This window comes from Scomber japonicus, chromosome 13 (genome assembly GCF_027409825.1).
Source record: "Scomber japonicus isolate fScoJap1 chromosome 13, fScoJap1.pri, whole genome shotgun sequence".
NCBI classification, from domain to species: Eukaryota; Metazoa; Chordata; class Actinopteri; order Scombriformes; family Scombridae; genus Scomber; species Scomber japonicus.
In genome coordinates this window covers 19752093-19772815 of record NC_070590.1, presented here as the reverse complement: position 1 = coordinate 19772815, position 20723 = coordinate 19752093, and the positions used below count along the sequence as shown (strand labels likewise).

At 39.0% G+C, this 20723-nt stretch overlaps 2 protein-coding genes across 2 annotated transcripts; both read left to right on the top strand.

Annotated features, from left to right (window-relative positions):
• Positions 1-134: 134 nt before the first annotated feature.
• dpagt1 (dolichyl-phosphate (UDP-N-acetylglucosamine) N-acetylglucosaminephosphotransferase 1 (GlcNAc-1-P transferase)) lies at positions 135-4223 on the top strand. Its single transcript, XM_053331998.1, has 9 exons — positions 135-601; positions 706-826; positions 907-1120; positions 1484-1630; positions 1904-1988; positions 2113-2301; positions 2431-2518; positions 3332-3487; positions 3588-4223. The coding sequence occupies exons 1-9, from the start codon at positions 447-449 to the stop codon at positions 3651-3653; spliced, it is 1221 nt and encodes a 406-aa protein (XP_053187973.1). The 5' UTR covers positions 135-446; the 3' UTR covers positions 3654-4223.
• A 2241-nt stretch (positions 4224-6464) lies between these two features.
• hinfp (histone H4 transcription factor) lies at positions 6465-10237 on the top strand. The gene is made up of 9 exons (XM_053331997.1): positions 6465-6696; positions 6885-7111; positions 7314-7425; positions 7581-7733; positions 7856-7933; positions 8672-8792; positions 8901-9039; positions 9128-9252; positions 9341-10237. Exons 1-9 carry the CDS (start codon positions 6540-6542, stop codon positions 9693-9695), a joined length of 1467 nt encoding a protein of 488 aa, XP_053187972.1. The 5' UTR covers positions 6465-6539; the 3' UTR covers positions 9696-10237.
• Positions 10238-20723: the final 10486 nt, after the last annotated feature.

The window sequence follows — 20723 nt, the reverse complement described above, 5'->3', positions numbered from 1 at the left end:
TATTTAGAATATATGAAAATAATATGCATTTATTGAAGATTTCTCTTCGCTCTCGCGATAAATTAATCGCGAGAGTTCCTCGCTGATTATTTTGAAGACTGTGACCGGAAGTGTCATCTTCTACAACACGGAACTTTATGGTTGAACTGAGAGACGTGGAGTTTAGACAGCCAAGTACTTTACAGATAATACCATCAACAACCCGTAATGAAAGATGATATGGGTTATCTGTGTGATATATGGATATATTCTTCTCTGACAGCGGAGTTACGCAAATGTCTGCTGCTCTGAAATGACGGTATGACATGATTTTACCTCGGTGAAGACAGCCAAAGCTCGTTCATCGATCGTCTGAAGGGGCAACGTCAGATTAGCTACAAACGTGATTTGATCTGTCTGAAACAGACCAACCAAAAAGAAAAACAAACCCAAAAAACCCTGCAAACATGTCTCCAGTACCCGTCCTGCCGCTGGTGATCAACTGTTTCATGTCTGTGCTGGGATGCATGGCCACAATCAAACTCATTCCTGCCTTCAAAGACCATTTTATCTCAGCTAGACTGTACGGAATGGACCTAAACAAAACATCTAAAAAGGAAGTGTGAGTCATTTTTGTAAATATCTTATGATTTATTGTCATTCACTGTTTAATATTATGTCAGATTTGTGCTGCCCTGATGCTCTCTTTCTTTTCCCTGATTGTAGCCCTGAGTCCCAAGGTGTCATCAGTGGGACAGTCTTCCTCATCATCCTCTTCTGCTTTATCCCAGTGCCTTTCCTTAGCTGCTTTGTAGGAGATCAGTGCAAGGGCTTCCCACATGATGAGGTAGGTTGACTGATGTGTAGTAAACCTGTGTGTTAGCTTTTTACTGTCATCACTCTAATCCCTGTGTTGTTTTTGGTCAGTTTGTACAGCTGATAGGTGCCCTCTTGGCCATCTGTTGCATGATCTTCCTGGGATTTGCTGATGATGTGCTGAACCTGCGGTGGAGGCATAAGCTCCTCCTTCCCACCATGGCTTCCCTGCCACTGCTCATGGTCTATTTTACCAACTTTGGCAACACAGTTATTGTGGTACCTAAGCCATTCAGAGCACTGTTTGGATTACACTTGGATTTGGGTGAGTTGCTTGGTTGTTTAAAGAATACAAGAATACCCAAGTCATGCCCTCCAGATCTTCTTGTAGGATGCCAAGATGCTCCCAGCCCAGCTGGGACGTATAATCCCTCCAGCCTGTGGTTTTGTCTGGGGTGTCAACTGGGAGCCATTGAAAATTAATGTAGTTTAAATATATTTCCACAGAAGACAGACAAGCAGTTGTCTTTTGGGCCCCCCCCCCCTCCCCAAGACAGGTGTAACTGCTCAGAGCTTAGCTTACCTGGGGAAAACTCTGTAATACTATATGTTCATTCCCTACTCTTGTAACATTTGATATGGGAACTGAGACATTCATGCTAAGTCTTTCTGTCATTTTCTTTGACAGGTATTCTCTATTACGTCTACATGGGAATGCTTGCGGTATTCTGCACAAATGCCATCAACATCCTAGCCGGCATCAACGGCATCGAGTCAGGTCAAGCTCTGTTTATCTCCGGCTCCATCATCGTCTTCAACCTGCTGGAGCTCAGTGGTGTGTGGTTATCTCTTTTCTCGTCAGCATTACAGATCATCTCTCTCTACACTGCAAGTCATGAGTGTATTTGATATTTATATATTAGTTTCTCTTGAAAATCCCTTAAAGAACTGAAAATACTTTGAAATAAGTGAGGACTAATCCAGCAACACTGGCAGAACTTGTCACTCTTTGAAGAAAAGATTTGAACACTGATATGATACTATAGGATTTTATTACATTTTTGGTTTGACATTTTATTTGTTGTATCTTGTTTGTCTTATTTATCAGGAGATTACCGTGATGACCATGTTTTCTCCCTCTACTTCATGATACCCTTCTTCTTCACAACATTAGCACTTTTTTATCACAACTGGTGAGTTAAACCTGTTAACCTGAGTCGGCTCTATACGAAAATGTTCTTCTCGTTTGGAAGTGTAGAGGACTATTTGATGTGTCAGTCCTTATATTTTGTCCATTTACAACCTATTTTGTCACAGGTATCCCTCATCTGTGTTTGTGGGAGACACTTTCTGCTACTTTGCAGGGATGACATTTGCTGTAGTTGGCATCCTGGGACACTTCAGCAAAACAATGCTGCTGTTCTTCATCCCCCAAGTGGTTAACTTTGTTTACTCCTTGCCTCAGCTTTTCCACATCATCCCGTGCCCCAGACACAGACTCCCCAGGTAACCTGCTTCTCATTTACTTAAATGTGTCTCTGATATCCTTTCATTCATCCTGTATGCTATTATGCTCTTTCATTGTTTGTATTTCCTCATTTATTTTCTCTCTCCCTACATTACCAACACTGACAGACTGAATCCAGACACAGGCAGACTGCAGATGAGCTACTCTAAATTCAAAAGAAAGGACCTTTCTAAATTAGGAGATCTCATTCTAACGGTAAAGCTCTCTCTCTCTCTCTCTCTCTCTCTCTCTCTCTCTCTCTCTCTCTCTCTCTCTCTCTCTCTCTCTCGTGTGTTCTTATTTATTTCAAAATGTAATTAGAGGATAAACCCCTTGAGATGGACCCTCTCTTTTGCGAGGGGGATCTCAGGCACAAAACATAAAACTTACAGCGTTTGAACAAAACAAAATACATTAATAGTGAGGATAATACATTAAATACTCAATTATACTTTTCTATTGTCCAGTTTTAATAAGCGAGAACATTTTACTCCTGGGCTTGAATGAATATATAATAAAAAGGAATCAGGGTAACAAAGGGAAAAGCAGAAAATCTTCACATTGGAGTAGACAAAACTTGATAATTGACTTAAAACAATTGGCAAAAGTGATTCATAAAATTGTTGATAATTGATTTTTCTTTCTCTCGACTAATCATTTATTCCATTGATTAGTCGACTGTGCTCTATTTCACTCACGGCGTCAGTGTACAGTTTTTGATGTAAAACATGTATGTTGTGTAATATTGCACACTATTTACCCAGTCCAGTTTTGACTTGCCATGATGATGCAAGGCAGCAAACAGTAAACCCCCCCATTCATGAAAGCCAGCAGGTATCAGCTTGCCGGGTGGTGCACATAATTTTTAAATGTTGATTAGCCCAATAATTATATGAAATTGACATTTTGTTTTTTTACTGCTATAATTACCATTTGAATAGCTGAAAGGATTTGGCACCAGTGTTCCAGCTCTTTGTTATTATATCATTATTGGTTAATTTAAAAAAAAATGCCTTTGTTTCTCAACAGGTGGCAGAGTTATTGAAGCTGCTAGAGGTGCGAAGAGGCCAAGAGGGAGATGATGAATTTATTGAATGCAACAACATGACCTTAATAAATCTTGTACTGAAATTACTTGGCCCCATCCATGAGAGAAATCTTACAGTCATCATGCTCATCATACAGGTACAACAAAAGCACCTGCTGTACTCAAATGTCCTGGAAGAGTGTTAGTCATTGGGGAATATATGAATACACTGGGTGCTCATTTCTGTGTGTGTTGCAGGTGATGGGCAGCGTAGTGGCTTTTGGGATCCGTTATCATCTGGTGCGCCTCTTCTACGACGTCTAGACAGCTCTCCTGAGAGGGAAACCTGAGAGAACACTGACTGAGGAAATATGATATTTTTGTGGAACTATTTTACAGGCTCATCGTCCATATGCCTTTCAATAGATTCCATTACCTCGCTGTTACTTTTCTGCCTCAGACTTTGACCCAGTGCAAGGATTTGAAATTATATTTCACATTGGTAGAACATTTTCATATATCATGAACGGCGACAGCAGCACCGTTCACTATTCTCCTTCTACTGTGTGTCTCATGGATTACAAACAGGATGAGGTAACAGGGTTTAAACTATAATCAATGTCCTCCCCAAAAGTATATTTTTTTATACTGGGTTTTTGTAAGGAAAGTAGAGTAAGCCGGGTGACTTTTGGTCTTTAGAGCTGCCAACATCAAAAGCTGACTGCCCTTAAATTGTTACTGTTGAAGAACTCAATAGAAGGGCTCACTCACACTTCATTTTGCATGACTGTCAATCCATGCAACATGTGAGGAAGTTTTTTTTCTTGCTTATACATCTGAATAAACGCACACAGAATGGTCATCCTAAACAAAAACAGTGAAGAAACAAGCAAGTCCAAAGACTGTCACTGAGAATATAGGTGGAGACAGGTAAATAGATGGGATATTAGATGAAATTGGGGTTGTAAATCTTCTTTGAAAGGTGAAAGGTATCCTGACTACAATAATTGGAATTTATTGTTTTTCCCTTTCTTGCTAGTACTGGAGACATATCTGTATTTTTATGAAGGATATGTATTTTTTCCCCAAGGGTTCATCAATGTGAAGTCGACAGCCACTGGACTGTTTAGGAATGTAACTACAAATGAGAAACTGTTTATTGTTGAGATGGGAGGCTCAGATTGAAAAAATAAAGATGAGATAATTAAAATGTAACATTGTATCGTTGACTATTATCACAATTTTTTTTTTTAATTCTCCATTAGCAATTATAGTCATTTACAATCAATCAAAAGTATTTTAACCTAAATGTGCTTGCAAGTAAGAGCTTTTATTTTATTAGTGTAAGGAGTGTTATTATTTAATGCTAGCATTGTTGTAGAATATGTCACTAACAAGGAATTGCAGTGCAAAAGCATCTTGGTTACACTTATTTAGCAACTAAATTTAATGGGGATCCTTATCAACAATGTCTGTCTATGTGGGAACTTACAAAAATTACCATATTTTTTATTTTTAAAATATTTAAATATCAATATGGAACTCAGAAGTCCAGTATCAGGCAGGCTCTGATATTTTTTATAGTGTTGGGTGTATAATTGACTGAATATCAGTACATTCATATATAACATGTATATACTGTCAGTGGTTTTTACATGTAACACTGCATGAGTTGATTATAAGTACTGCCACTTAACTATGGAGTCAAATGTACCATGTGCTTCTCAAATGTAGCGTATAGTAGAGTATAAATATAAAGTAGCTTAAAATTAAAATAGTCTCAAAATTGCACAGTGGAGTATAAGTATTTAATTACTGAAAATTCACCTTAAATCAAAAGGAGAATGGTAGATACTAGATTGGCTCAGTCGGAGAGACAAACTCTTGTGAGGTTAGAATATCTTATTGTTACAATCTCGTGAGGGTTTCGCACATGTTCTCTCGAGCACCAAAGAAGAATTGGAGCCCGAATTACAGTTTCTACATTTTCAAGAAAGGATTGTGACACTTTTTTAAGAGATATTGCACAATATATCTCTTAGGTAGATGACCAGATAATCAACTAACAAATTGCAGAGCTTGATGCAGTAATTGGTCAACTCTCTCTTAATAAAGCCCCAGGTTCATATGGTCTCACACAGGAGACTTCTACAGACACTTCTGGAAAGATAAAAAAGAACTGCTCTCTAAAGTTTGTTTTTTAGAAATCTTTGAGACTCGTACACTCTCAGCCACAATGAGACACAGCGTTAGAATCTATCCCAAAACCTAACAAAGACTCCAGATTTAGAGAAAACATAAGACTCTTAGAAATTCTACAGACTGCAGACTTCTCTAGGGCTGGGCGATATGGACAAAATCAAATATCACAATATTTTAGACCAAATACCTCAATATCGATATTGCAACAATATTGTAGAGATGACTGTCGATGCTTTCACATTGTGAATGACATTTATCCTTCTAAAGAATTACTTTGACTACATTGTACCATAGAAGATAACAATTGTTGATTTTGTGAAAACAATATCGAAACTACAGACCATATATTTTTCTCATGTTCACAAATGGTTGGAAGAAAAAATCCCATCATTTCCGGCTTCTCTCTCAAGAGATGACATAATATTTGGTTTAATTTTAAAAAACAAAAATTATGAACTCTGTGTCATATATTGTTTGGTGTTTGGCCAAGTTCTTTATACACAAAAATAGAATGCAAAAATGTCCCCCCAATTTGTTTTTCTTTAGACATAAATTCAAATTATACTTAAAATGTTTAAAACTTGTTAATGGATCTAAAGCCTTTCCAATGATTTAGAAAGCTGAATTAATGCTGTATTGCCCTTGTATGTAATATTATTTTTTAAAGCCATTGTTGTTATTGTACAATAAAGAGAGAAAAAAAGAATTGGAGGCGGAACAAATCACACCCGGAACCCTGGAGCTGGTCCTTGTTTCTTGGGAGACATCTGCCCTGAACGGTCAGAGCTTCTGCGATGTTTACATGATTTCTGTGTTTCTAGAAGAGCCAGTGGCGGTGCGGAAGTTCGTATTTAAGCAAGGGTTTATCTCTTTTTTAAAAATTTTTTTACTTGTCACATACTTGGAGGATGTTATTGGTGAGGTTTTATCAGAGCCGCAGAGAGTTTTAGAGACAGCCTGGTAGCTTCACGCCGGGTGTAAAACAGACAGCACATTTTAGACAGAGAGATGCCTCATAATAAACGGACCCAGAAGAAAACACTGAAGCTGGACTGTGAGTGGGGGTCATGTCAGGAGTCTTTCAGTTTGATGGAAAACTTCTGCAAGCATGCGGAGGGTCACCTTGCTGTGAACATGGCGGAGGAGGAAGAAGATGAAGCAGAAGGTGAGATGCTTTTGCTAGTATAATGTACAGTGTCTACCTGTGGTTGGTCTAATGTTGGCATATTTCAAGCTATCAGAGGTGCATCCAAACACTCCCAAGTTAAAGCTTAAAGGTGCTTGATTTTATAGCTAATGTGTTAGAATACTAGAGATGCCCACTAATGCAAACTCTTTGCTATTTGTGCCAAGAGGAGAGAAACTGTCTCTGGAAAGACTGTGGTTTCTGCTCTGTGGAGGGCCCTGAAGAGTTGCGACGACATCTCTACTTTCACTGTTACCATACTAAGCTAAAGCAGTTGGGTCAGCAGGTGCTTAATGCCCAGCCGGAGATTGGCAGCTGCTCCATCGGCTACCACAACCGCAACATCATCCCTGAAATCCCAGACAATTTTATCTGCCTTTGGGAGGAATGTGAGGTAAGCTTGACAGAGGTTTCACTTGATTGAACAGTTTTGGACATTTGGTGGCAAAGAGTATTAATGCTAGGACATTAGAGTACAGTGACTTGTCCTCAAAGTGCACCCAGTCGATGTAAATGGAGAGATTTCTTCACTCAATTTTCAGTGAAATATAATTTTGCCATTTTTAAAAACAATTTTCTCTGCATATTTGTCAAAGCATCCACCGTATGAAAACCCAGAGTGGTTCTACCGCCATGTGGAGATGCATAGCCTGTGTATAGATATACCAGCTGGTGACTGTGAATTCCCAGTACGCTGTGGATGGAAAGGTAAGTATTTAAACATGATTTATTTTAATATTAAAGTTCAGAAATGTCAGTGTAAATAGATAGATTTCAGAGGTTTGAAAGGCTGAGTACATTTTGTGTGTAATATGAAGGATGTCAGGTCATTGAGTAAAAGTTCTGTGACTGTCATTCTCCAGATTGTGAAGCCACTGCTAAAGGGCGTCCTAAGCTGCGGGAGCACTTGCGCAGCCATACTCAGGAGAAGGTAGTGGCATGTCCAGGCTGTGGCGGGATGTACGCCAGCAACACAAAATTTTTCGACCACATAATTCGACAGAGCGCCATGGAAGGTAACATTTTATGCTCCAGACATTTTGACAGCAAGGTTAAACACAATGTGTTTCATTTCGGCTCAAATAAATCTGGTAATACTTCCTTTGTGTGCTTATATTTGTTATATATGTTTCTGTAGGTCAGAGGTTCCAGTGTTCTCACTGCTCCAAGCGTTTTGCAACAGAAAGACTACTGAGAGACCACATGAGGACCCATGGTCAGTCCACGTATAATAGCTCTCTCAGTATTACCAGCTGATCCCAGAAAATTCCCAAAATGTGAAGATGTATATGAGAAAAATAAAGTGAACCCTTAAAACACTAAAGAGCTATTTTGGCATGTTAAATCTGATACAGTTTCAGCCACTCACAACCACTTTCACACCATTCTTTAGATTGATTTCTACCTGCAAGGTAGCCATTGATTTCAGATCAATCATGTCATGATCATCAACTTGATAGATCAATATCATAACTCATATGAAATATTAACTATTCAATCACAGTGAACATTTCATTGACCTTTAAAGCTTGTGATTTTTGCAGAGCGTAGCAATAAATCTTTTCCCACTTCCCACCCACAACACTGCCAGTCGAATTAAAATGGAGGTGGGCAAGGGTTTCACTCCTGTGCCACTTGTGTGCCTGAGTTTGGGAAAAATTATTGTTATGAGAATCCTATATTCATGAGAGTACAACTCAAGACCCCTCCATCCTGTGAACAGCGATTCCCATGAGCGAATAAATCACTACAATGATATGGCAAAGTGTCAGGTTTTAAAATCAATTATTTCATCACAACTTCTTGGTTTAACAAAACCATAAGTATCAGTTGACCTTAAAAATGTTTTTTTTTTTTTTTTTACCAAATGACCATATGATTAACAGCTCTGCAGTATTCTTGCATGATTTTAATCTTATCACTGGTTTGTCTTTTTTGTTTTTTCTTGGTACAGTGAGCCACTACAAATGCCCACTGTGTGACATGACTTGTCCATCACCGTCATCACTGCGCAACCATATCAAGTTCCGCCACAGTAATGAGAGGCCATACAGCTGTGACTACTGCGAGTACAGGTATCACATCCTGTGAAGCTACAGTAATGCAAATCAAGATGAAGCTGTGAAACATGCAGCTGTATTTACGTTTTCTTAATACTCTCACCCTTGATTTTATTTTTGTAGCTGTAAGAATCTGATCGACTTGCGTAAACACCTGGAAACCCACAGCAGCGAGCCGGCATTCCACTGCGACGTTTCTGGCTGTGGCTTCACCTCTCGTACCCTCGGCACCATGAAGATTCACCATAAAAAAGAGCATGAGGTGAAATGATGGCTCTTTTAAATCACTAACTTGTACTCGGAGAGGATTTTTTTAAATGTAATTAGTCATCCTCTTAATTTTCTTTCAGGGGACTTTTGTAGCTCGCTACAAGTGCCACGTGTGTGGTCAGTGCTTCACCAGAGGCAACAACCTCACTGTCCATCTGCACAAAAAGCACCAGTTCAAATGGCCATCTGGACATCCTAGGTTCAGGTAAGTCCTACAAGAATCCCTCCAGCAATGCTGAATTTGAGATGTGTGGAACCTTGCAGCACTGACAGCCTCCCTATCACTGTGTCAGGTACAAAGAGCACGAGGACGGCTTCTTGAGGCTGCAGCTGATTCGCTACGAGAGTGTGGAGCTGACAGAGCAATTGATGAGAGAAAGACAAAACAGGCAGGAGGATGAGGATGGTGGTCAAACTGAGGTGGATGAAGTATCCCACGGGGCACTTCCTTCAGAAGTGCAGGTGGAACTAAGAGGGGTGCTGCTGGAGGAGCAGAGGAATGAGGAGCCGACTGTCAGCACTGAAGAGGGCGGTCAGGAAGAGAGCATGCTGTACGTTCTCAGTGGAGGCTTGTCACAAGCAGGGGAGGACACTGTCATGCTACAACTCCAGGGTACTGCTCAGCAACAGGGTATGCAGATGATTTGAACAGTCCTGCGTACATGGCTAGACACTATAATCTGCTGTGCTGTTTCTCAGATGCATGGCAAATGTATAAAGAATCCTGTGGAGTTTTTGTGCCTTTAGTGTGGGCTGGCACAGAGATGTAGATTAGGTGTAAAACATCTACATGAAGGGATGTGTTCTCAATGATGACCCATCTTGACTATAAGCCTATATTAGGCAATAAACCAGTTTTTATGTGTGTGGGGTTTTTTTTGATGATGTTGAGCTTGTGTGCAACCTCTTGGCCTGATTTTTTTTCATTTAATGTGTCTCACACAATGTATCTTCAAACAGTTGAATGCTAATGCTGCATTGCTGAGTGGATGACCATTTTCTGTGAGATGGAGAGGTTAGACCCAAATTCAGAAATGCATCAGCCACATCCTTGAATGTTCACAAAAATGACATGTTAATTAAAATGTATAGACCCCAGCAAAGAAGGGTTGGGTTGTATTGTTTTTATATGCTTAATCTACAACTTGAATAAACCTCTGACTCAATGTTTACAAAAATCACACTGAAATAGTTTTTTTTTTAAATTATTCTGATGTTTTTTTGATGCATATCAAGATCTTACCAGTACAATGGCGCCCCCTGCTGATAATATTTGCTGTAGTGCAGCTCTGTTGTCCCAATCAATGTTATTCATATATGTATGAAACTGACTGATCTCTTGTTGATAAACAGTTATTAGGTTACTTAAAACTGATTTTTTTTTTGTATTATTGATTGCTGGTCAGTTAGTTTTCATGTATGTGATTTGATGGCAAAAATGCCAAATGGCAAAACACATCTGGTTGTTTTTGAGGGAGAGTGAAATGAGGGCACACTTTGCCTGGCAGTTCACTTATTCAGTGAAACTTTCCTGCATTAGATATATTCAGAATCCTACCACTCTACTCAAGATGTACTTACCAATGTCAATGTTCTAACGATGAAAATATTGTTTTCATAACCTTGACAGTAACAAGAACAATGGAATGTGATCTTTTCATCCAGTTTGTGCTTTGATTTAATCAAATCTCTGGCGATCAGGCGACTTAAATGATGACACACCTCTGTCAAAGCTGTGATCCCAGTCACAGAATGATTAGCAGTGTGTAGAAGATTAGGCACCACACACAGCTTAGTTTCAATGTTACTTACTGTGCTCTACTTCTTCATTCTGCAGCCAGTGAACGCAGCTCTACTGAGACTGTCTGACGGCTTTATGTCTGTTGACTTTGCAAGGATGATGATGATGTATAGGCCAGTAATGGACGGCAAAATGACTTAGCCTCAACTCGCAGATCCATCTGCAGTTTTTCCACAGAGACAGATTGCATCAGACGAAGAGAGTCATGAGGTTGTATCCACTGCTGCAAATGCTGCAGTTGTTGTTGTTTGGGTCCTTCCAAAGAGTGATTTCTCAGGTTCCTGAAAAGATTGGAGCGATGGAAGGTAGTGGTAAGACCTATTATTCCAATATGTTTTGTCTTTTGTCTCCTGAGTCATGGGACAGAGCTCACTGCATTTTGGGAACAGATCACCACAGTATGGCAATAACATCTTTTTTTAAATCTTGTAGACTGAAGTGAATTTTCAGTTTGGGTTTTGCATGGACAATCATTAAGAACAGTTATTGATTTATTGATTATATGGTTGTTTATGATTTGTCCTGTTCAGGTGTATGAAAACTCTAAGTGAAGTGTTTTACTGTATAGGTGAGACAGAATGGACACCTGAACTGGATTTCATAGATGACAGCTATTGGTCAGGGACAGCACCACTTTGTTTAGGGGGCTGTAAGTCTCTCCACCAGGAGCTGAGGAGAGATCGCTGTGGGGACTCGAGCTGCTGCTGGCTTGGCTACAAGTCCCTGTGCAGAGGTAAGACTTGGACTACAGCAATGTCTGACCTGAATGGAGCTTTGTACCATTATTTGCTTTGTGTTTCTCCTTTATGGCAGTGAACTGTGGGAGGCCAGATGTGGACTATAATGGAGTAGTGTACGGTAACGACTGGTGGGTGGGCTCTGTGGTGAGGTATGCCTGTCGCTCTGGCTTCAAGCTTGTCGGAAACCCCACCAGATCTTGCCAGCCTAATGGCCTCTGGACCCCAAAACCTACCTGCCTCCGTGAGTAAACACAATACCACATTAAATCACACAAGATTTTTGATGGTACAAATCAAATACTAGTGATATTAAAACTAAACATGACTCATAATGAATTAATGCATGAATTAATGCAGGAAGTGTCATGAATTCCTGATGCTCACGATTAACAAATTATCAAGTCACTATGACTTTATGTGACTAGTTCACACTTAATAGATCATCAGTTGAAGAGTGTTAAGTCACAGTTCATACGTTGACCAATAAGCAAATATATTAGCTGGATTCCACTTAAATAAAAGTTACTTTGGGACCATGCATTTGCTTAGCCTCTCTCATTAAAGGAAAGCTTCATATTTCTATGAGAATAAACCCAAGTGGGCAGAAAATGTTTTTCTTTAATCATATTTGTGATGTAATTGAAAGCAGTAGAGTGTAGCACAGAAGTGAAAGATGCATTAAAACCAAAATCATCTAGCCGGTACCAATTGACAAATTAGAAGATAATTATCAGACATGTTTAAGGTTAACAGAAGTGCTCTGTCTTCCCAGTAAACTGATAACTCAGAGTCTATTCTCATAAAAACATGAAGCTATGGAAATATGTTGAGAAATGCACGGTCCTGAAATCAACCTTTATGTAAGAGGGTAATTTGGTTGTATATCAGTACATCAGTTAATGTATGAAGTAACTGTGAATTAACAGTCTTTAATTGATTATCTATTAAGAATGAACTAATTACACAAAGTCATAGTGACTTGATCATTCTGTTAATGTTCAGCAACAGGAATTCATTATATTTCCTGCAATAAATCATCATTAGTCATGTTTAACACTAGTCAAGCATTACTTCTGTGTATGATTTGTTCTCTTATTAAAAAGTGTTACAGATTGTATCATCTCTGCTCCGTCAGCTTGCCATTTGATTTCATATTTCATATTTTGTAGGAATGTGTCAGAAAGGAAGTATTGAAGTCAGTGAGAGGGAGCTCAATGGGACCTGCAACTCCACCTGTGTGAACAAGAGCTACTTTGGTCCACCCAAACAGGGCTGCACCCTGATAGATAACTGCAACAAGAAGGAAACGGGCTGGAAGCGGTTCTTTTCACTGTGTATCCCTTGCATTTGTGACTGTACTTTATCATGTGGTAAGTAGCATCCACACCACACTCTCAGAGATAGAGGATTACCTTTTTTTGAACTGATGCAATGTTGGCTCAGTCTAAAATTGACTGCAATTAATCATTGCTTTAAACTTGGATTTACTGTCTTTTCTTGAGGGATTCCCTGCAAAAAATACAATAACATTTTTGTCTTTTTTTTTAGTTTTGACAACTAAAGTCTAAAACATGGAGAAAATGCATGTTGACTGTACAGTGAGACATCAAATGAAGGAGAAAGATATGGACAGCTTGTACACTGAAGAGGCACCCTATGGTTTCGCTGCTTCATCTGTTGTGTGGCAAACTCAGTGCACCAAAATCTGGATGTTTGGGGACATTAATTTATTATTCCTGGCACTCTAAATATAATGATTTCTCCTTGCTTTCTATAGGAATATACACAATGATTAGGAGACTTCAGTGCCTCAGGTTCAAATCTCTCTGAGTCAGTGGTGAATTATGAGTGAAGCCGGACTGCAAAATTCAGTTAATCTCTGTGTGATAAAGGGTAATGAGATAGAAAAGAAAAGTGAGATGAATTTAACTTGGCTAGAAGCGTCAAATAATTTAAACGTCATCCTCAAGTACCAGGTGATGAGCTCTATTTTAATAAAAAGCTCATTTTCAAGAAGCAAATTATTGTTCACAAGACAGAAGTTGAATTAACTCTGCTAAATTTTGTGTCACAGATCCCACCGACTAGTAGCGTTAATGAACACACGTGTCTGTCTGTAAAACATGTTTATGTTTCTGAGGGACAGGTAGAAGTAAAGATGAACACAAGGAGAGTGGGAAGTGAGACCGCTGAGATTAGTGTCTCTGGCTCATCACTCCACCTCTCAGTCCATCTGTGCAGGAAGGAGCTGAAACCTTAATCTTGTTAGAAAGGGAGGAGCTTTGGTCAGGAAGCTCAGGGGTCAGAATTAACACGGAGAACACTGTAGACCTTATACTCAGAATAAAACCTTAATTTTCATATAGATGGAATATATGAATATGAAATGTTGTCTGCATTTGAAAGAAATTTAAAAAAAGAAAAACTGCTGCCTCACCTTAAGTCAGACAACTTAGAAAGAAGTAGTTTCTCTGAAAGTTTAAATGTGTCATAGTGTTTAAAACCATGACATATTTAAGCACTTTTTAATAACACTTTCATGAATTAAACCTCCACCAGTTTATGATTTTTTAATCCAACACCTTCTTGGCTTTAAGTTGAAAGCAGAAATTCAATGCTTGAATCTGCTGTATTGTTATTAAACAGACTTTAATGTGCTATGAATGGCGGGGAGCCACTGCCTCTAATAACAGTTTGACAGAATAAAATCATCAAGTTTCACCTTTCCTCTACTCACATTGTTTCCAAGTGTTTTTCCAGAATGTTGTGCAGTTCTAATGGACAGTACCATTCCTGGTCTGTGACATTTCTTCTTATATTGGCTTTGAGTTTTTCCATAATGTAATAATATGTTGTAGTCATTCTTGATAACCTGCATATTTTAAAAGTACTTCTAACAAACTAACAAAGAATTTCAGGTGACACAAGGAGAGGTCATAGGTCAAACATTCACAAAATGTAAATAATTGCTTATATTTTTCAAGTGATGGCACTGATATTTGCTCCTTTGTTTAATGTTGATACAGACTCAGATTCTATTATGTGTGCATTTGACAGATGAATTCACTCTTGTAAACCACTAGATGTCACTGTAGAGTTTATTTTTCACACAAAATTCAGCACCACTTTTGAACTTTGTCTTCTAGAGATAACCATAATAGTAAAGAATTAAAAGGCAATAAAGTTTTCATCTGATCGTCTCCCACATCTGACCCTGAAGATTTACTGCTGCACAATGAGGATGGCTCATCACTGTCGGGACCAGTTGCTGAACTTGAGGATGATATGTTCGTTTTCTTTTGGTATGTAGCAGCCAATTCCTATGAAAAGGGATAACAATAATAATAATAATCATCATCTTTATTCTCCATAAAGGGGAAAATTTGCCCTCAGCTTCACCAGTTGGTTAAACACATTATACAACAATAAATAACACAATTTGCATGGCAAAGCATTTGGTATGAAAGACTGCAGTGACTCTCAAGTGTTTTCCCAAGGGTAGTTTTATGAATTCTTTAAATAAAAAAATAAAGGGCTGGATGAACAGGATTAGACACATTTGTTTGGCCTTTTTCCTCACCTATTTTACATCCTAGTCGTCCAGTACTGAACAGTCTAATTTGATTCTTAGTCCCCTGGTGCCAATATCATGTACATATATTAAAAGTTAAAACACTTTCAACAAGACTTCTGTTTCTCTAAAGTGTTCTTGCTTATATTGTATAATCACATTTTTTGAATAAACACAAGAGCTGCATTTAGAAGAAAATAGGGAACTATAAGTACATAATATTTTCTCCAAAAAACAAATAAGTACTCTAAAATTACCCAAAGTTTAATTAAAAAAGGCTTATTATAATTATGTAGTTGCACTAACTAAAATGACAGCAAGTAATATAAGGTAGAAATTGGATTATATACAATAAGATTTTAGCATAATCACACTAAGGGACATGCTGAGGCAATAAGTGAAAGAAAATCCAATTCTCCTGCCTCATTAAGTCTTCCTCAGATATGTTGTATTAAAACTCTGGGGAGGATACTCACCCACATCGAGCCTGCTGTACTCTCCTGAGCTTTCTGACAGGATCTCCCAGTACGTCTCCTCACCTTCACTTCCACTCACTCCGTTCACACTCTCCAACAACAGGCCAAAGTCTGAGTCCACCTTCACTGTGAACCTTGAAATGTGTGCACAGGAGTGTCTTAAAGAGTAGAAATGTCTTATTGCAAGCTTAAAAATGCTGAGGAAACAGTTAAGACACATTTAAGAATAAAGGATGATATGCAGAGATATTAAAGGAATTGTCACCAGTGGTCTTACTTGAAGTCCTGCTGTGTTTCCTGCAGTCTACTCAGAGCGCCCAGCAGCACACCTCCCTGTACCACAGAGCTGGAATACGACTCAGGAGTCATGTTGGATAGGTCATTCACCACAGACAGTCTGATAGGAAGAGTTACTGGACCTGCAAATAATGTTACATTCACTTATGTATGATCCACTCACACACAAAACAACTATAGTGAATCATTTAAGGTTGGATTTTCTCATATTATTCACCTCTGCCTGCGAGAGTTCCTTGTATAAGCAGCAGCAGGAGGCCCACAGAGAGGAGAGCAGCTGTATTAAGCACCATCCTGTGTGATGTTTCTCTTCAGATGTCTGTCTAATATCACAGCAGCTCAGTATTTATACTGTGCGTAGCCCTCATTTCTGCAAACTCCAGTCCCAGAATACCTTTAATCCTGCAGTCACCATGCCGCTCTGCAAAGACAGCTTTTGTTGGGTTTGAATAATCACAGTCTGCAAACTAACACAAGTGTTTGCAGTCACTGTTAATGGGTGACTTATGAATGGAAAGACTGTTAATGATCACTTAGTTGATTAATGAGCTGCCTGATGGTGGTCATGTTTTATCCAAAGCTATGAATGGTGGATGATTTTAGATAATTCATGCATGAAAACTTAAATTCATAGTGAATGTAAGGAAAGGTCATCCCTCTTTTCTCAAGGCAAATATTTCATTACACAATCAGGATTTGGCCTTTGAAGTAGAATTATAGATGGAAGTAGCACATGGTGTACTTCTTGGAATCTGTCTGCATTTATCAATCAAGCTTAAAAATGGTCATGCACCACATGCACTGGGGCTTTAAACAAAGCATTCATCTTTTTTTTTTTGGATGCTGACATGTCTCCAGATCAAGGCAGGGTTATAAAAAAAAATAGTGGCTGCAACATAGTGCAACCTCTGATGAGATACAGTCATATTCATGTACATGTAGTCTGGATTTTCAATCATGGATTCAGGTCTATATGTGTTACCCTGTCTGTGTCTAAGAATAGGTATCTGCTTATTGAGCAGCTATAAAGAGGCAAATCACAGAGATATGTCTTTCTTTTCTGAGATCGCTCATGTGGAGACGCGAGAGCTCGTTTTAAATTGGTCTGATTAAGAGGCAGGTGCGATTGACTAAAAATGATTTCCTCTCAGGGGTGATGTAAGGCATGTAGGGCCTGCTTGAACGCGAGTAACCCCGGCTGTTTTACCGAAAATAACCCGGGCACTGCAGCATCAGCACCAGGCAGCTGCGCAGGTGCGGCGCCGTTAAAGAGACAGCGGGGCCTAAAAATTTCACCAAAACCTCCCCCGTGTTTCTACTGACTGTCAGAAGCAGGACACAGAGATGGAGCCAAACTGAACACCTGTATCAGTATTGTGATTATAGGGAAGTGTTTAAATGGGGGATCTTATTCACAACATTTTATTTTCATAGGGTTATTCCCATTTCTCTTATTTTAACAGAGACAGACGCCCAAACTAGTACCAGAATGAGACATATAAAGGGTTTAAATTGGCATCTCAGAGGCTTATTTGACAAAACAGGCTATGACGGTCAGTTTGATCGGAATAGATTTAATTAACAGGAGTAATTGCCTCTTTTAGGTCAGAGCCCCAGTCTTAAATCAACCATCCTTAAAATGTTCTTACTTACACATAAAATTTGTCTGGAGTCTGTCTGCAAGAACTAATTAATTCTAAAACATGTGGTCAGAAACGACCAGGGGATTAGGAGGAAACAATGCAAATCAAAACAGTGTGTTTTTCCTCCATAGCATCCTGCCAGCAACGCCCTGTAGGCTATCCGGCGTGCGTACCACACAGACGCACAAACCGGTGAGAGGCTGCTATATCGAGCTGATGCTGATGCTGATGCTGCTGCTGCTGAAGCATCTGCAGCACTGTCTGGTTGTTTTTCTCTCATTCCAGATGTCAGGGACTGTGGATTGCCATCAACACCACTGCTAAAAAAATGTGTGTAAGTGTTGCGACGCGTGTTCAAGGCGGATGGATTTCATGAGAGGAATAATCCTACCGAAGAAAAAATTATGACAGGCATCCTGCTCCCCTGACGATTCTCTCTGGGATGCAGTCATAGTTTGAGGCCGGACATGATTTTAATCTGTAGAGTTGCTGTAGTGGATGCGGGATGGTGCGCGCCGCACCCCGAGAGATATTGATGAGGAAAACACAGCTCGGTCCTTAAATGCATCTCTGTCGATCCGAATTTTTCCTGGACTATAGCTCACAGTGAGCATCTTTTTGTTTTGTTTTTTATTTTGTTTTTTTTTCTTCTTTTTAAAAATCGTTTTGGCTGACTGGGACTGTTTGGGGGATCTTCTAATGTGGAGGAATTGTGCTGTCTGAAAGGATCCACTGAGCACTGTTGCTCTCTTAAAGCCAGAGAGGAGAACAGGCTGAGTTTCTCACCTGGTCATCTCATCACACAATAAGTATGTGCAATGCCTGTGTGTGTGCATGCGTGATGCAAACTGTGGGAATGAATGGTTAACACACAGTAATCTAAATATATCCTCAGAGCATTAATTCATGATTCATCCGCCTTTTAAAAACAGTCTATTCCCCCTAGTGCTCTTTCATTTTACAGCCTAAATACTTCCTCATGTTTTCATTCTCATCAGTTTCCTTGTTAACAGGTGTTTTCTTTTCAGGAGCTTGGAGCATCCCTCATCTCTCACAAGTCATTGCAGAGCACAGAATCACCACGCCAGTGCAAAGCTGGATTCATTTTATAACCATATTTCATCCATTATAGACTTTTACTATTTGCTCACGTGTCCTGGCTTTCGAGCTGCACATGACAGAATATGGAGGCTCTCATCTGACTGAGAGGCCATTAAAGTCTGTCAGTGTTTTACAGAGCTTACAGTATATGCAGGCTGGTAATGGAAATTCACTAATGGTAGGGTGATCAATAGAGGCCGTGGTCAGTTTTCTTCACCCAGCCTTTTCACAAGAGGATATTTTATTACATACCGTATAGGTGGTAGACAGTAGCCGGAGAGTACTACAAGACTGTGTGGCATTGGGTGACAGAAGTGGATGTTTGTACACACAGATTATGTGTACACAATGTGATATGAGAGTCAGTCATATACATTTGTGGCTTCCGATTTTGAGTCTGGATTTTAGGGGGTTTTTTTGCTCCATGGTGTCTTCTATCATGCCACTTATCAGAGTAGTGATTGTATCATATTTGTGAGTCTTTACCACTCTGACCTTGTTTCTAGCCTGAAAGGTGTCACAAATGATTGTAGTATGAAGACAAGCGTCCAAATGTGCCAGTCACAACTTTGTGAAAGATGTCTCAAGGAGTAGCTGCTAATATGTCAAGTTCAACGATTCATTTGTGACCAAAAAGACCAAAAATACATTACAAGCAGCCCTAAAGGTGTTATCTCTGTGATAATGTTTTTGAATCAAATTTTCCAGGTTTCCAGTTTTTTTTCACTGCTTCTGAAATATTTGGACAGAATTGCTAATTGAATGTAAACAAGGTTATTTTGGCACTGTTGCCTGTAAAAGTCTACTGCTGGAAGAAAACATCCTCAGATGACTTCTGACTTCTTTAGGAAATTAGGTTATTAAAGCTCAGGTCCAAAATCATGATCTGAAGCCAGGTGAAGTTTCTGTAAGTAAACTAAAGTCAACAAAAGCAAGTTTTGTATTAATGCTTCAGCTCCAGAGCTTGAACATAGTCATTAATGGACAAAATCTTTCTTGATTTAGCACTTCTATAATCATGTATTGTCTTAAGTGTTAAATCTCATATTTATATTAAAGTGTATACTTTGCATGTTAAGTACTTATTGGTAAATATTTTAAGTCCACCTTGAACTTGTCTTTGGTTCCATTAGTGAATAGGATAAACATAATTAATGCACAGTAAATACTGTTAGCCCATTAGTTTAACTGATAGCATTTAAACATGAGGATAAGCCATCAACTCATAACTGCAATGTTCTTTATTGGCAGCTAGAATACTAATTGAAAGCAGCTGAGTTAATTAACTTTTGATGAAAATGTTTGAATCATGTACATAATCTCCTTTGTTAATTTTGTATTTTTTGTTGAATAATTATTGACTTTTACCTGAATGATGGATAATTCAAATGTCCTGATGTGATATCATAGAAACATTGTGTTATTGTGCTTCAGATTATTGTAAAGCTAATGGAGGTGCAGGCACTACATGGTTTAACAGACACTTAAGACAGGCTGCCTCGTTTAGGAGGAAATTTATGTGAATCAGCAGTCTAACTGTGCTGCAGGGCTGAAACCAGATCCCAACTCCTCACACTCAGAATCTCATTCCCCTCAACCAGCCAGTCCATAGAATAAACTATAATCAGATCATGTCCAGCACCCAGTTTTGAGAAGATATCTGCACTCAACCTAAAGTCATTCCTACAACACACCTCTGTGTCCACACATCTGCTGGGGCAGCAGTTTCTTTTCGAGCCCAATCAGTCAGTCAACTAGGATACAAATTAAATAAATCAAAAAATAACATGTTTATCTCCTATACTTGCCAATGTTTGTAGGATATTTAAAATCTCTAAAGCATTTGAAATAAGAACCCTTGCAGTCTGTCTTACCTGGTTGCTCTTTTTCAGTCTTTTTTCTCAGTTTTTATTTTTTGAAAAATAATTCATTGAGGCCTATTTAACCATTCCGTCCCATTTCCATATGTTGGAAATTTCAAAAGGAGAATTCACTTGGTAGATTGTAATAATAATGCATAATTTACTTGAGCATACATCTGTTCCCG

Excerpts from the sequence above, each read along its gene's own strand:
- dpagt1 (XM_053331998.1), top strand. The coding sequence starts at position 447 with ATGTCTCCAGTACCCGTCCTGCCGCTGGTGATCAACTGTTTCATGTCT. Across the intron at positions 2,302-2,430 it reads CCCAGACACAGACTCCCCAG|ACTGAATCCAGACACAGGCA; the intron begins GTAACCTGCTTC and ends CAACACTGACAG. Across the intron at positions 2,519-3,331 it reads TAGGAGATCTCATTCTAACG|GTGGCAGAGTTATTGAAGCT; the intron begins GTAAAGCTCTCT and ends GTTTCTCAACAG.
- hinfp (XM_053331997.1), top strand. The coding sequence starts at position 6,540 with ATGCCTCATAATAAACGGACCCAGAAGAAAACACTGAAGCTGGACTGT. Across the intron at positions 9,040-9,127 it reads ACCATAAAAAAGAGCATGAG|GGGACTTTTGTAGCTCGCTA; the intron begins GTGAAATGATGG and ends ATTTTCTTTCAG. Across the intron at positions 9,253-9,340 it reads TCTGGACATCCTAGGTTCAG|GTACAAAGAGCACGAGGACG; the intron begins GTAAGTCCTACA and ends TCACTGTGTCAG.